The sequence below is a fragment of the Neolamprologus brichardi genome, chromosome 7, assembly GCF_056152115.1.
Source record: "Neolamprologus brichardi isolate AB-2024 chromosome 7, ASM5615211v1, whole genome shotgun sequence".
Lineage (NCBI taxonomy): Eukaryota > Metazoa > Chordata > Actinopteri > Cichliformes > Cichlidae > Neolamprologus > Neolamprologus brichardi.
In genome coordinates, this window is record NC_142110.1 from 58740750 (window position 1) to 58756458 (window position 15709).

At 41.5% G+C, this 15709-nt stretch overlaps 1 protein-coding gene across 2 annotated transcripts in view; it reads right to left on the reverse strand.

Annotated features, from left to right (window-relative positions):
• Nucleotides 1-11926: 11926 nt before the first annotated feature.
• The window catches only part of nrg1 (neuregulin 1), a 59842-nt gene continuing 56059 nt past the window's right edge, over nt 11927-15709 (reverse strand). For both annotated transcript variants that reach the window (XM_087843970.1, XM_087843968.1), the window contains exon 8: nt 11927-14997. In XM_087843970.1, coding sequence (XP_087700096.1) covers nt 14376-14997 — 622 coding nt within the window. In that variant the 3' untranslated portion in view covers nt 11927-14375. The remainder of the gene's footprint in view (nt 14998-15709) is intronic.

The window sequence follows — 15709 nt, forward strand, 5'->3', positions numbered from 1 at the left end:
CCGCCTGTGAGCAAAAACGACAACAAAAAAACCCACCCTTTCCTATTGGTTGAAAAATGTACCATGTCGACCAATCAAAAAATGATATGGCAACATGGCATTTAGTTGTTTAGGGAGGGGGAATCTCCAAAAGTTGAATCTGTTCATCTGGACGTAGCGTTTTGTGGGAGAAATGTTTTGTCACTCATCCAAGTGACTTCTTCAGTCTCAGCTGACTGCAGGTTTCCCCAATCTTATAAACAGTACATTTGCATAATGACTGAAACCAGCCCCCTGAAGGAACAATGGGCAGTGAGGCCAGTTCCTTAATCATAATTACGCAAATTCTCATGACCATTGATCAACAACCACTGACCAAAACCCACTGATCAATGGCCATGAGTCCCATTCACAGAGAGTTGGGGAATGGCTGCAATCACAGCATTGTAAGATGGTGACAGATGTACCCTTAGGCCCTCCTCGATTCAGAGATGGTCTTTCCCTTTTCACGTAAATGGCCTCTTTGACTCTGCGCTCAAACCAGCGTTCCTCCCTGTCCAGAATGTGTACATCCTCATCATTGAAAGAGTATCCACTGGCCTGTAGGTGTAAATAGACTGCAGAGTACTGGCCTGACGAGGTAGCTCTTCTGTGTTGTGCCATCCGCTTTGCCAGAGGTTGTTTGGTTTCCCCGATGTATAAATCCTGGCAATCCTCCTGGCACTTAACAGCGTACACTATGTTACTCTGTTTGTGTCGGGGGACCCGATCCGTGGACCAATTTTTGGCGCAGCGTGTTTTGGGGTTTAAAAGCCACAGAGACGCTCCTGATACATACGGGATCACTACAGGTTTTCGCTTGGGCAGTGGTTGTCCTTCTCTCCTGGATTGGCTGGAGCTTTCTTTAGGAGCCTTCCCAGCTTTGACAAAAGTCCAGCTGGGAAACCACATTTTTAAGATGGACAGAAAAGTTCAAAGCCGTCAGGTCCTCAGTTTAGAAAATAGAGAAAATAAGTGGAGGAGAAATGAGCAAAAGATACAGGCAAGCAGATGTGTCATTGGATCATGGCAGGTCATGTATACTGAAACAATCAGAATCAGAATACTTTATTAATCCCTAAGGAAATTATGTAGGATACAGTTGCTCCAAAAATAAATGGTAAAAATAGTAACAGTAACGTCATTTTGGTGTTAGTTAATAAACCTTTGTTAAACCCTTTACTCTGCCTCCGCCTTGGGTTTCCTGCACGTGGGTTTGATTTTTGGTGCTCGGCCTCCGGCCGTTTTGTGACACCGTTTGCATACTATGCATACTCTCTCTCTCTTTATGTATGTGTGTGTTGTCGTGGAAATTTATTAACAAAGCCTGCAGACACGATGAGCAGTTAAAACCCAACACTTTATTTCCCATGCACGAGGAGAGACGTCAGTCAGGCGGCACTGAGAGTTGTCTCTGACAATGAACAGTTCAGGTCCCTTTTAAAACACAGTCATAGAACAAAAGGCTTTTACAGTTGCAGTTCACACCTTGGTTCTAAACAGAAAACCCTCTATCACCTTTGAGACTCTCCCCCACTGTGGGCCTAAGCCTTCCTGTGTGAGCTTCCATCTCCTGGGAGACATTCACCAGGTTCTCACCGTTTGTTTCCCAGCGTGAATGAGGTGTGAACCAGACATACAAAACTAAGTAACATCAAAGCATTTCATCAAGACAATACATTAAAGAGAAATCCCACTACAATTCCCACCCTCTTGATTGCATCCCAATCACTAATACCAAGGATTTCTCTTCCTAACATTCTGTTAATTACATCAGCAATATTGCACACTCAAAAAGGTTTCACAATATGCATCATTCTTACAGTGTCAGGAAAAATAACTTCACTCATCACAATCATCCTCGCTCTCGCTATCATCAATGTAATCTTCAGCCTGCAACAGGGGAAGCTGCAATTTGGGAGACTCGCTTTCTCTTGTCAGTGCCACTGTGATTAATCTACTCAATAGGGTACGGAGGCATGGGATCAGACAGCAACCGCAGCATGTGAGAATGGCAATAAAAGTGGCTATGGACATTAGCAACAACATCACTATGGCCTTATACTTCCCAAACTGTCTGTTGAACCACCCATCTAAGGGGTTATCAATTAATAATAGTCCTCTGTCATCCTGTGTCAGATTGGCCAGTCGCTGGATGTTGTAATGGACATAGTCCATATTCTTATTTGGATTTACCCATAAGAAGATGGACTCGAACCCCCCTGCAACCTGGTTAGCCAATTTAAACTCATCAGGGACACCTCTGGGGACACCTATAGCGTCTATATAAGTTGGGGAGTTTTTAGTCAAATCAAAATCTTCCATTGTGGTCCTACGGGCCCTTCCCACATGGGTCTCTGCAGAGACGTGGGACCCTGCTAACACTATAGAGATTGAAAATGTGATGTCATTCAGGGGTAAAACCGCAAAGGATTCTGGGAACTCGTGGCAAGAGGTACTAGCGCACACAGGCTTTCAATTGAAATCAGTTACAGAGCGATAAAAAGAAACACAAAAAATGGCAAGAAGCTGTTGTATTATTAACTGCAATAGCCGGTCGCATGACAGCCACGGGAAGCCGACGGGTAAAGAGATCAGTTGTTATCGGATTACGTCGTTGAAGAGAAATTGTTCAAGTCATGTTTCCGAAGTAACAAAGAGCCGACGGATGGCCTGGATTGCAGCCATTCGAAGACTAAATATAACGTCCCAGAACACTCCAGCTCACATGTGGTACATTGACAAAAACATATACTTTTATTCACAGGATAAAACATTTTTTTTGTATCACTAATTGCACAGTAGGATTACAGCATACAATATTATTATTGTCACTGCTACATTTCTGTAACGCATACCAGAAATTATTTCCACTACTAATTAATTACCGTTGAGCTTAAAGGTCCTATTAATAAACTTTTAACGAATGTGTATTTATGAAGACGATTTGTGAGAGTGGTAAACTTACCTTTGTTCGTACGATGGTCTTTCGTTCTACACGGTGCATTTCAAGGTCCTGTACCCATCTGTTGGTAAACTGTACCTCGGCTTGTTGCAGTGACCTGAAGTTACTAAACTTGTTGTAGCATGCAATCAAATCCTGGTCTGTTCTCCCAGAACAATAAAGGGACAGGCACAGTGAACAGTGTGGGGCGGGCTGCAGAGCAGGCCACACAGTCTGTCTTGTTGTTTACACTGGCCGTGTATCTTATCCAGTCAAGCCAAGTATTTTTGTCTATGTAACCTGTCTCTACTTGCACAACATTCTCTGGGGAAGTGATATTCAGATAATTTACAAAGGGGTCCGCGAGTGGTCTGAATGTTTGCTTGGCTATGGTGGCGGTGACCTCCGTTGCATTAGCACGGGTCACACTGTGGTTTGGGCTTAATGCACGATGTAGTCTTACCTTTATTATGCCCATTGTGTCTGCGCCGGCCTGATCCACTCCTATGATTAAATAATAGGAGTCTTCTTTGGAGTCGTGGCATTGTCCCGGGAAGTTTGGTCTCCTGGAAAATGGGTTCCAGAGGGCAATCATCAGCCCACTGAAGAGCATCAGGGCTACCCCAGTGATGAGCTGCTTCCTGGCTTGTTGCATCATTGCAGGTAGAGGGTAGACTGCCTACTACCTGAATGAGGTGCGGGGATTATTCTGCCCCGTTTGTCTCGTCCGGTTGTTCCTCCATTCCGGGTGGTTCTCCTCCAAACAGCTTTCAGTGGCTGGCGTGGATCCAAGTAACTCGTTCTCCAACCTTCACCGCTGTTTGTGTGGTCAGTAGGACTTGGAATGGGCCCAGCTATCGCTTCGCCTTCCAGTGTCTCCTCCTGAAATCCTTCACTAACACCCAGTTCCCTGGTTTGAACGGGTGCAGGGGTCCTTCTGCTGGCCTGGGCAGGGTTGCTTTCACTGCTCTGTGTACCTGTGAGAGAGTCCTGGAGAGATTTTGACAGTACACAATCATTTCGCTGTTGCACAACTCTGTGGACATGCCTGTCCATTTCGGGGGTTCTGCCCCCACTCTGGCAGGTCGTCCATATAACACTTCATAAGGGCTGAGGTGTACTGGGGGTTTGGTCCGTGTGTACATCAGCACGAGGGGAAGTGCTTTTGGCCACGTGAGGCCAGTTTCTTCACAGCACTTCACCAGCTTGGACTTTAAGGAGCCATTCATTCTCTCCACTGCACCTCCAGATTGTGGGTGATATGCACAGTGTGTTTGCAATTTGAAAGCTAGTTGCTTGCTGATTTCCTTCAATGTCTGGTTCACAAAGTGAGTGCCATTATCACTTGTGATTTTCCCTGGGATATCCCACTCTGAGGGGAGTGGGGGGACTCACAGTAGCCTTGACACAACCGAGTGAATGTGTAAGCCTTTCCCTGGAACTTAAAGGCAAACCAGAACTGGCTATCTGGGTGAACTGGAACAGAGAAGAATGTGTTAGTCAGGTCAGCAACAGTAAACCACATAGCATCAGATGGGATTTGGGACAAAATGGTGTGGGGGTTTGGAACCACAGGGGCTCTGGGGATTACAGCTTTGTTTACAGCTTGTAAATCCTGCACAAACTGGCACTCAACAGGTTCATTTGGTCTTCTGATTTTCTTCACAGGGAATAGTGGAGTGCGAACCGGAGATGTAGGGCATGGAATAATTACTCCAGCCTTTAATAGGGATTCAAACACAGGAGTGATCCCCTCTTTGGCTTCCTGTTTCAGAGGATATTGTCTTTGGCATGGTCTAAAAGAGGACTTTGGAGTGATTACCACTTGCTCACAATCTTTAATAAGCCTACATCATACATATAGGAGGCCTACAAGCCATCAGGCACCTCTGTCAGCAGGGGGTGTGAGGAGTTTAGAGGAGGTGTCGTTTGAAGCAGACAGTGTGAGACAGCTATGTCCACTAGCTCCATGATTCGGACACAATGGACTGTATACGTCACGGTTTTCTTGTAGGCTATTATTTCCCGAGAAAACAACACTGTTTTCTTGTGATCTGTAGTCTCCCAATCACAGGCGCGGTAGCACCGGTGCATAAATTCTCCCATGTCTTCCCGCTGGTAGTTGTAAGCTTTTGCCAGGGAAACATGTGGGACGGATGCATCCATAGCAAACATGTTTCTTTGCTCATCAGAGAGAGGAATCGCAAGTGCACCAAATGTGGAGCTCCAAAACATACATGTCACAGTTAGCAAATCATTCTCGGTTCTGTACCATTCTTCCTCATAACTGTCATCAGGACCATGCAGATGTAGCCGGATGGGCTACTTGCCTTTCTTTTTTTCTCTCTCTCTCGCTCGCTCTAAATGGTAAATGGCCTGTATTTATATAGCGCTTTACTAGTCCCTACGGACCCCAAAGCGCTTTACATATCCAGTCATCCACCCATTCACACACTGGTGATGGCAAGCTACATTGTAGCCACAGCCACCCTGGGGCGCACTGACAGAGGCGAGGCTGCCGGTCACTGGCGCCACCGGGCTCTACTGCTCTCACTCTCTCCTGCGCTCGCTCTCGGCTGCGCAATTTGGAACCCACCTGCAGGGTGGCGTCAGCCCGTATAAAGCTAAGCCGGTGTTTTTCTGGATCATTCCTCCCGTGCATTTGGCGCAAAGCAGCAGCAAATGCTGGCACACTGCAACGGACTGATCAGCAAGCGAGCAGATCATATGACAGCTACAGGTATGCTCTCGCTTAACCTCAGATTCCCTCCAAGTATTAGAATGTGTAGTAATATAGTTTTGCGGCCTGCTGTAGCACAGCAGGTGCTGTTTTATTCCGGCGTTGCGGAGAGAGGTGCTTGAGTTATCTCCACCAGTGAGAGTATAGCGCCTCCGGTCCTGGGGTAAGCCGTTAAAACTACTTTTATTAGCATTCACAGCTACAAGAGGCTAAGGTTACATTTATCTGTTGTTTTAGGGTTTGATCGCTGCCTTCACCTCTCCGTGGCAACTCGCCCAACCTTAATTGGGGAATCAAGACGCCTGCCTAGCTGCTGTTGTGAGGGCTCCTCCTCAGTGGAGCCTGCTGTCTTGTCTTGTCCTGTCTTATCTTGTCGTGAGACTGTTTTTATTAAGTAGGCCTACCTTTTTCTGGTTCGCCTGGTTTTATTCTATTTTATTCTGGGCTGTTGCTTGTAGCCACGCGTCTGAGATCGGGCTGAAGTGATCCTCTGCCCGAGTGTCGTGCTGGGAACTTTAAATTGCCTCAGTTGCCGGTCTCAGCCTGTGGGGAGCCAGACCGGCTTGCGATTGAGGCTTGGACAATTACCACCAGCACGAGTTGTAGTTTGACCTGTGGGGCATAAGCCTTCCAGTGTGGTGTGTGTGTGTGATTTTTTTTTATTAAAGTTATTAAAGTTTGTTTTAGTTTTTTTTTATGATCTGTAGCGAGCCTGACGCTCAGTGTCCTTTTATTCTTTTAACGTATTTCTGTTTTATTTCAGTGAACGGAGGACGTGCCAGTGGCCCTGGGACCTCAGGTGGTGGGTCGTTTTCACACTTTCTTTTGTAAAGCACCGGGTGGGCTGTAGTGATTTTGTTTTTGTGTGATTTTCTTTTGGGTCCACGGCTGCTGGTAAGTCCAAGTTCCATGATTGTTTTTTTTTTTTAACTTTAGGACACTGTCAACAACGACGCTACATTTTGTTCTTTTTAGGGGTGGCTGTAGCTCAGGAGGTAGAGCAGGTCACCTACTGAGCGGAAGGTTGGAGGTTCGATCCCAGGCTCCTCCAGTCTGCATGTCAAGTATCCTTGGGCAAGATACTAACCCCAAGTTGCTCTCCGATGCGTCCATCGGAGTATGAATGTGTGTGAATGTAGTTAGAAAAAGCACTAAGTATAGATAAAGTGCTTGTGAGAATGGGTGTGACTGGGTGAATGTGGCATGTTGTATAGAGCGCTTTGAGTACTCCGGGAGAGTAGAAAAGCGCTATATAAGAATCAGTCCATTTACCATTACCATTTAATCTTTTATTTATTTTAACGATAAATAAAACTGTATTAATATTGGAGCCAACCTGCCTCAGTGTGCATCCTTGAATCTGTGTGGCCTCTTTTTATTCCTTTTATCTATTCTTCCTAAATATATATTTCCTGGGGTTGAAATCCCCCTATGTGGCGTTGTCATTTTATTATTATTTCTGTAGCAGCCCTTGGCATCAAGAACGACAGAAGAGTCTCTAACGGGTGCAGCCATTTATTTCCTCACCACATACGGCTCATTCTCTGGACATTGAGCACCGTGAAAACTATAAAATAAGAAAAAATTGATAACCGTACAGTCCTTTTGAACTATAACGATGAGTAATAACAACAATGAGCTTAAGTCAATTCAGGTAAGTTCAAACAAGTAATTCTGAGATATACAGTCACAGATTAAATAAAACAAAAGGGGTTACACAGTTCGGTTAAATAAAATATAACAACAGATCACCTCTCATCACATACCTCAGTCCGCTTGCCAAGGGTGCAAACTCCGGTAAACACTTAAACACTTTGGCCCGTTTCTCATGGGGTGCTGCTAGCTTGCATGACACACATGTCTAGCTAAAAAATAGCACATAAGTAAGTAACGTAAGTAAAGAATAAAAGGTTTTCAGATAGCTCACAATACAAACGCAGCAACATACCTTACATTAGAAACACACTTATCATACTTATCAAAGTATTATCGTAACTTACATGGACTTTGTACAACTTATTCCTGCCGCGACAGACCGCTCCATACATGTTACGGGGCATGCCTCTGAGCACATCTGTCCTTAGTGCGACTGCGCATATAGTTCCGACAACCCCCGCAAGGATGACTTATGGTACAGATCAGCGGTTCATTACAATTTCTTTTATAACCCTGCCGACCACTTGGTCACACAGAGAAAAGTGAGACATGCTCAACTCAACTCTCCGGAAGCCATAAAATAGACATGCAGTTGCGAGTCCCTTGTATGAATTCTGTAACAAGCAGCCCCTCCTCCAGCTTCCATCATATAATCATAGTCAGATTGCGTGATTTTAATGCCATTATAGCAGGAAATTTAACTTATTTTCAGCTTGCACATCAAATCTCTGGCAATTATGGAAATTATGTTTTGTTCTCCATGTTATACGGAGGCGGAAGAGGCGCTGAGGCAGATTCTGCATCAGCCTCCCTTCCATGCACTTCTCTAGGCAACTCTTTCAGAGCTGCTTTCTTTTCCCTCCTTTCTGCTTCCATCATCCACTTTTTCAAACATTCCTTCTCATCGCTTACCCTACGCAAATCTACAGTGTTAACTTTCCCTTATTTCAATAATTTCGCTTCCTCCTCCCGCAACTGTTTCTCTACTTTCTTTAACTGGTTAACACTCAGCGATCCCTTCCCGGGAAACCCGTTTACTTTTTGCCACTTAACAACATATTTCATACACCCAATTCCCCATTTCTTAACCATACAGTCAAATATTGAGTTTTGTCTCTGGCTGCCTGGTGGAGCGTCTGCCGCTCTACTGGATCTAGATCCCATTTTACTACACGAGGCGTCCCCCGTGAGGTCCTTGCCTTCTACGGACCAAGGAATGAACACCGCCACTCCGTGCACTATAGTACGCAGAAATGGACTCCGACAGTGTACCCGAACCGCTGTCCCTGTGATGTACTTGGACCGAACACAGGTCTGGGCCGGCTTCTCCCCAACAGCGCGCTCGAGCCAATGTCCTTGTGATGGACCGTACCCAACACAAGCCTGGGGCCTCAAATCGCCAGAATTTTTCTCCCGGAGACTCGAACTCCTCTGGCGCCAGAGGGAGTGTTCGCCCAGGGCGCCAAACAGGCTAAGACAGCCGCTGCACAGACTCATGCTCATAATACAAGTCAGAGCTTTATAAAAATAAATAAATAAATAAGTAAAGTTTTGTTTTCGAAATTGGATTTCAATTTATTTTTACTTCCAATAGTGTTAACATACTACACAGGTCATGAACAAGATTTTTTTTTACATTTTCATTGTAAGTGGGCTAAAGCAGTTAATTAAGTAGTGTAACATAAATGTAAGTGCACACGTCTGATGTCGCTCACAGTGGTCCAAGTGGTCAAATATATGTTTATTCATAAATATATATTTATAAATAAAAGAGGAAGTAACACACCAGTGTTGGTCAAGTTACTTGAAAAAAGTAATAAGTAACTAATTACTGATTACCTCCCCAAAAAGTATCTTTTTTTTAACTTGTTTTATCAGTTTAAAACTTTTAACTTTATGCATCAAGCAAAAATTCAATTATATGCACCATTCTCTGACTTGAATAAATTAGTTTAACATTTAAACCTATTTTCTGCACATTCCAGCACATAAAAAAAATATATTTTTTGTGTTTACACTCAGTCTTTCAAATAGATGCAAGTAAAACACAGCAGAAAATAAATAAAATCAAAGACTCAGCTGTCCTTTTGCTCTATTTTCACCTGTAAAGCAGGAGTGGCGTAGGCGGAGGTTCGCCCTAGTGCAGGTGTGCCGCAGCGGTCAGTTGAAGAATCCGCGAGTTTCTCTGTGAATTTCCCATTACGTCGTTGCGCACTCGGTGCTTGTTTAGGGGTTTTTTTTTCACTGTAAAAAGAAGTTTTCTTCCCACGCACAACGGACACTAATGTTTTTGTCACTTTTTATGGAATCAAACTCAAAGTAAGGTCAGTACTTCCACACTTTAAACGCTGCATGCTCATACTCTCTCTTGCACTCGATATATTATCCATTGTTGATCTGCACACAGCTGTTGCCACGAACGTTGCACTCACTTACGTCTTTAGTAACACAGTAACGCAGCGTTCCTACGGGAAAGTAATGGTAATCTAATTACCTTTTTTGCAATAGTAATCCCTTACTTTACTCGTTACTTGAAAAAGTAATCAGATTACAGTAACGCGTTACTGCCCATCTCTGTAACACACGCACTGAGACAAACAAAACAAGAATAACAAAACATGGAGATGAGACTGGGACAGACATGAACAGACCAGAAATCAAAAACTATAAATACAAACTCAGAGGAACCAGAAAGTAACACCCTCAACTAGATCATAATTAACTTCTTACTATCAAAAAAGTGAATAACGAGTCCAAAACAAAACTCAAAGACTGGATAATGCCAGGAAGAAAAACAGGATAATGACACTTGTAATATATGTCAAACTGACCACTTTAAGTTATAGAGGATATGTTGATCTAAAATACTGCAGCAATAATACGGACAGGGACTAGAAAAAGAAAGCATATTTCTCCTATCTAGCTTCTCTTCATTGGCTCCCTGTTAAATCGAGAGTACAATTTAAAATCCTTCACGTCACACATCAGGTCTTAAATAATGAGGCCCCATCTTAACTTAATGACCTCATACTACCGTATAACCCCAATAGAGCACATCAATGTCAGACTGCAGGCTTACTTGGTAGAAGAATGGGAGGCAGAGCCTTCAGCTTTCAGGCCCCTCTTCTGTGGAAGCAGCTTCAGATTTAGGAGACAGACACTCTCTCTAACTTTTAATATTAGGCCTAAAACTTTCCTTTTTGCTAAAATATATAGTTAGTGCTCAATTCGGTGACCCCGAATCCTCCTGTCTGGGGGCTCTAAACCAGCAGACTGAGGAAACCACATAGTGAGTCACAAAGTGAATTAAAGCTAGCAAGCTTAGTGTTAGCACACTAACACTAATCTTGCTAGTGTTAGTATGTTTAGTATGTTATTTTGTTAGCAGCATAATGCAGTTGTTTCTGTCCTGTATGCAGCTTGCACTGTACCATTGCTCTGTTGTCCTTTTGTAAAGTAAAAATAAAATTAATGTTCATTTCCACCCTATAGACTGCATCATTATTTTCCTCCTCCAGCACTGGAATGGAAATCATGTGATTGTAGCACTATTGCAAGTGGAACCGATAAGCAAAATCGTTAAGCAAGCAGACTAACATTTCTAAAGCATTAAACTACTGGAAATTGGGACCCAGTACAACTGAACTACTCAGAATTTAATTCCTATCCTTAGATGTCATTGTCTCCACTAGCCCTCCTGTAAAAATATTGCACACCAATTACTGCCTTCCACGGGTTGTCAGTCTGACAACTTGTAGAAGCACTGGCGCATTTCACTATCTCTCTTCACACTCTTCATACTTCTGTCTTGGTCAGTCTCATGTTACCAAAAACACTTTAGTAGTGCAAAGCTATGTGTGACACAGTAGCCATCTCTTCTAACCATCAGAGAGCATCTTATTGGTGTGGTGTGAAGAAATGAGGTCCCCAAGCCTCCGTGTTGCGATTTATGTTTGTCTGTAAGGCTAATATCTCATAATTAGCATCACATATGTGTGTTTGTGTTTTGTCATTTACTGCATACAGTGTATTGCGGAGAAGTTTTAGAGGTGGACTGTTACTCTGATACTATTACTAATACAGAGAAAGTCCCCTTCTCTAAGGAATTTAAGGGGGAGGGTTGTCTCACTAGTGAGTGCACCAGAAGGTAAACATGGTCACGAGTTTCTGGGCTTGGAGAATTCTCTCTTTTCATGCAGGTCTAAAGGAGGGTAAGAGGTGGTTGCCATGGTGACGAGTGAAGTAGTCAGAAAGCTGCAGAAGAGGAATGGTGCCAGGATTGGGTTCATTCTGAACTAAAGGTGAACTAAATGGTAAGTTTACTACAATATATTATAATATATATCATAAATTAGTAATATATATTACCTTTAATCAGCAAGCTAATATACATCATATGATAGCCAGCAGTAAGATGAATTCATTATTAATTATATTAATTAAATGATACAGGACTGAAGTTGTCCCGCTACCCATGTGTCTTTAGCTTTCCTAAACTGCTTAAAGCTTGGCAAGATCTGCAGCTTTACCTTATGCACTCAATAAGTCAACAAATCAAAATTTTGTGCTCAAAAATTACTTTTATTTGCTTTCATGAAAGAAGACATTACATGAAAAAAATACATGTTTAATGGGTATCAAAGATACAAGTAAAATACAGAATTAAAACAAAATGGCATTGCTCAGCACATAGAATAACATGTATGTAAAAGGAGTACAAATTTGTGTTATTATTTATTTTCAGTGTAATATGCGGCCAGGACTTAATTTGAAGTTGTGTAGTCTAAACACTATAGTTACTGATAGCATTACTATAAGAAATTATTCACTAATCTGCCTGCTTTCCTGGGTTTTTGACTGCAAGTCCATTCTTTACATCACATCCACTTTCCCACAGTGTCAAACAACTCTGACAATACTGACATCATCACTCTAAGTTGGATAATTTTCTTGCCTGCCTGCTGCAAGACAATCAGCCTCTCTTATGTGTGCTTTAAATCTCACTGCTGTTTTGTCATTCTGTCTTTCAGACTCTCATATGTGCAACCAGACTCCTCCACATTTTCTTCCATTCAGAACCCACATCCAAGCCTTCATCCTCAATTCCACCACTGCCAGCATCTAGACACCAGGAGTCTTGTCCTAATTCCTATCATTGTTGGGACTTTGTTCTGCCATGAGCGGTCCAGAAGGTCTAATTACAAATAGCTTATAACTGAGAATTCATCTTCAGTTCTTTAAAATGATCAGTCCTTACCGAAAAAAACAAACTGATAAAAAGCCATAGATTTGACATATAAATCATGTTCATGTGTATGCTCAAATGTGAAATGTGTGTTTTATTTATTATTACAGCTGCACAAGACTTTCATTGTATCAATAGTGAGACAGAACAACTGAAAGTTCTTTTTCAATCCCAAATGCTTTGACACTAACACACAAAACACATAATGTGATATTCAGTGAGAAACAACAATGCAGGAGATTTTCCTGATATATTTACATAAATTAAAGACACTCCCATTTCAAAACAATGTTCTCTGCGTTATGCTAAGCATTCAAGTGACAAAATGTGCAAGATATTTTTTTCTCTATGTACTAAGGTGTGCAGATGAAATGACTGTATATCTTGCATTGTTTATATCAAATCTGTTGTAATTAATTGTAATTGTATATCAAGACAGGTCATTTAAATTAAAAGGAAAAACCTGAACTTGACTCTTACAGCAAGAGGATAACAAGTTAATTTGGGGGGGATTTCAATTTCAAATTTTTTTTCAGAAATATGGTTTAAATTAAAGGAAATTACCACAATTTATACATTCAGCACTTCTCTAAGATCCACAGTGCAATACAAGGCACTGGTTGGATTCACACAAGAACAAATCAGACATAGATCTTGTAGCTAATTTACTAAAAACTTTGTAGATATTATTGATTTAAAGATACTATTAGAATTGCTGGTCTTCACACTAGTAGTCGTTGACTGTACCACCTTAACTGAGACAGTTTATACTTAGGCAGAACATCTGTCAGCATAGGAATAAATAAAACTTCTAAGGAGGATTATGGGGCATGTGAAAACCAGCATCCAGCTTAACCCATGCCAGAAACCTTAGGATTATTAGGCCGCTACTCTTTAAGCATGAACATTGTTTAATTGTTATAACAATGCCATACAATTCAGTGAATACTTCTTAAACATAGAAATGGTCGAATGTAAATATCTAGCTCAATATAAATGTAAAAAAAACAAAAAACAAAAACAACTCTTTGTGTGTATCTTATGCACCTTGTTGAGGCAAACTTTAATGAATGTATATTTATCTCACAGCTACAATATTCATTCTCTGGCAGGTCATCCACAGTGTAGTCCAGTGATGAATAAAATTATTAAGATCTCTGACATTTTGATGGAATCCAGGTTATAAGCTTACTAATAATATATACCATAAGACTGTGATAAAAGTAGGACATCAGGTAGGAAAACCATCAATTCAAGTCAACTGTCTGCTCATTTTTTCATGACAGCATTTAAGAACATAGCATGCACTTTGAACCCATAACATTTGATTTCAAATATGTCAGTGGGTGCCCTAAAGTGCAAGATGTTAAAGGCAGACAACATAGAGCATCTGATTATTAACTTGAAGAATAAGAGGGTGATACATGGCCCAGTATGCAATATTACGGCCCCTTAAGCATACTAAACAGAAAGGCACCATTGATATTTGTCTGCACTGAAATATTCTTTTAACTATACTATGAACTGCTGCATACTAGCGTATGGCACTTTACCTACAAGACATGACCACATTTGTACTGTTTTTTTTTATAAAACTTTATTTACTACATCTCTAAAATAAAAGTTTCATTCTTCATTTGTCTTTAAAAGTCTTTACACAGCAAATAAATTATGAGAATTTATCGAAAATAAAGGTTTAAAGATTGTTTATATTCTTCCTCCATGTGAAGTAATCTTAGCAATTTCTTTTCTTTCTTTTTTTTTTTTTTACTTTACGCAGCAATTAGATCTTGTTGGTTGATGAGGCTAGATGACTTCACTGGTAGGTCATCATTTGGTGATGCTGGGTTAGTCCTGCCGCTATCTACAGCCCTGAGTAAAAGGACTGTATTCCTGTCTGCACTTAGGAAGGGTATGTGTTCCCCCCGAGGCTCCTCTGTATCACTTACTAGCATGCTGTCACCATTTAACCTCAAATAATCAACCACATGGTCAGTGACACTATTGTTGCTGCAGTCACTTACATTGTTGTTTGTGTTAATTAATTTCACAGGTGCTATTGAAAACATATAGCTGGCAGCTCTGGTGTCCTGTATGGTTTGGTAGTCAGTATTCTCCATAGCAAACAGTGGACTAGATGGTAAGCTATCTGCCACATGGCCATGATTGTAGTGTGAAGAGGTTCTCTTTTGTACATCCCGGCTTGAGGACTTGTGCAGCTGATGCAGCAAAGGGCGCTCTTCCTCACCAGAGGGACTTAAAGTCACAGAGGGAACAGAGATAGCTAGGCTGGATATGGGGGCTGAAATCTCGGATGGAGGAGAGCCAGGGGTTGCAAGAGAGTTCTGCGACTCTGAAGTCAGCTGGATCAGGGTTGCCATCACTGGTACAAACCTAAAAAAAAAAAAAAAACACACATGTGAACAATAATTATACAACTGGGTCAGTAGCATTTCAATTCAACATCAGTATAACTTAACACACAATAAATAAATCACATTATTACTGGGTGTTAAATAAATTAACATGACATAATGATTTTCTAGTGTTGCTGACTAAAAGCACTTTTATACTTTAAGCTGCAAATTCAGTTAATTAAGCACTTTGATTTATTTACCTACAACACAGACACACACAAAAGAAGTTTTTTTTTTTTTTTTTTACAAATGATCTTAAGAAGACTGCTAGTCTATGGGCTCAAATTGTGGTCATAAATATTTTGTACTTGTAAATCAGGATTTGCATGTGTAAAAAGAATTTGTGTGTGTGTAAAAAAGATTTGTATGTTTAAAAAGAATTTATGTGTGTGTAAAAAAGAATTTATGTGTGTGTAAAAAAGATTTGTGTGTGGACTTAGCCAAAAAAAGACCCCTGCAAGTTACAAGTACGAATTTTGACCCTATTTTTCTTCCTTTCATCTGATTGGTCAATGTCATGTCAATCACAAATGTAACAATACAATCAGAGAACAGATGGGTTTGGCTGTCGGAGGAGCGCTTTTTTTGAACTACAGGTCTTTGAAGGGAATAAATGCCCTTTTACATGCCAACCCAGCGTTTTCCTTCATCACCACGAAGGAAAACAGTCTGTGGTTGTCTGAGTTTGG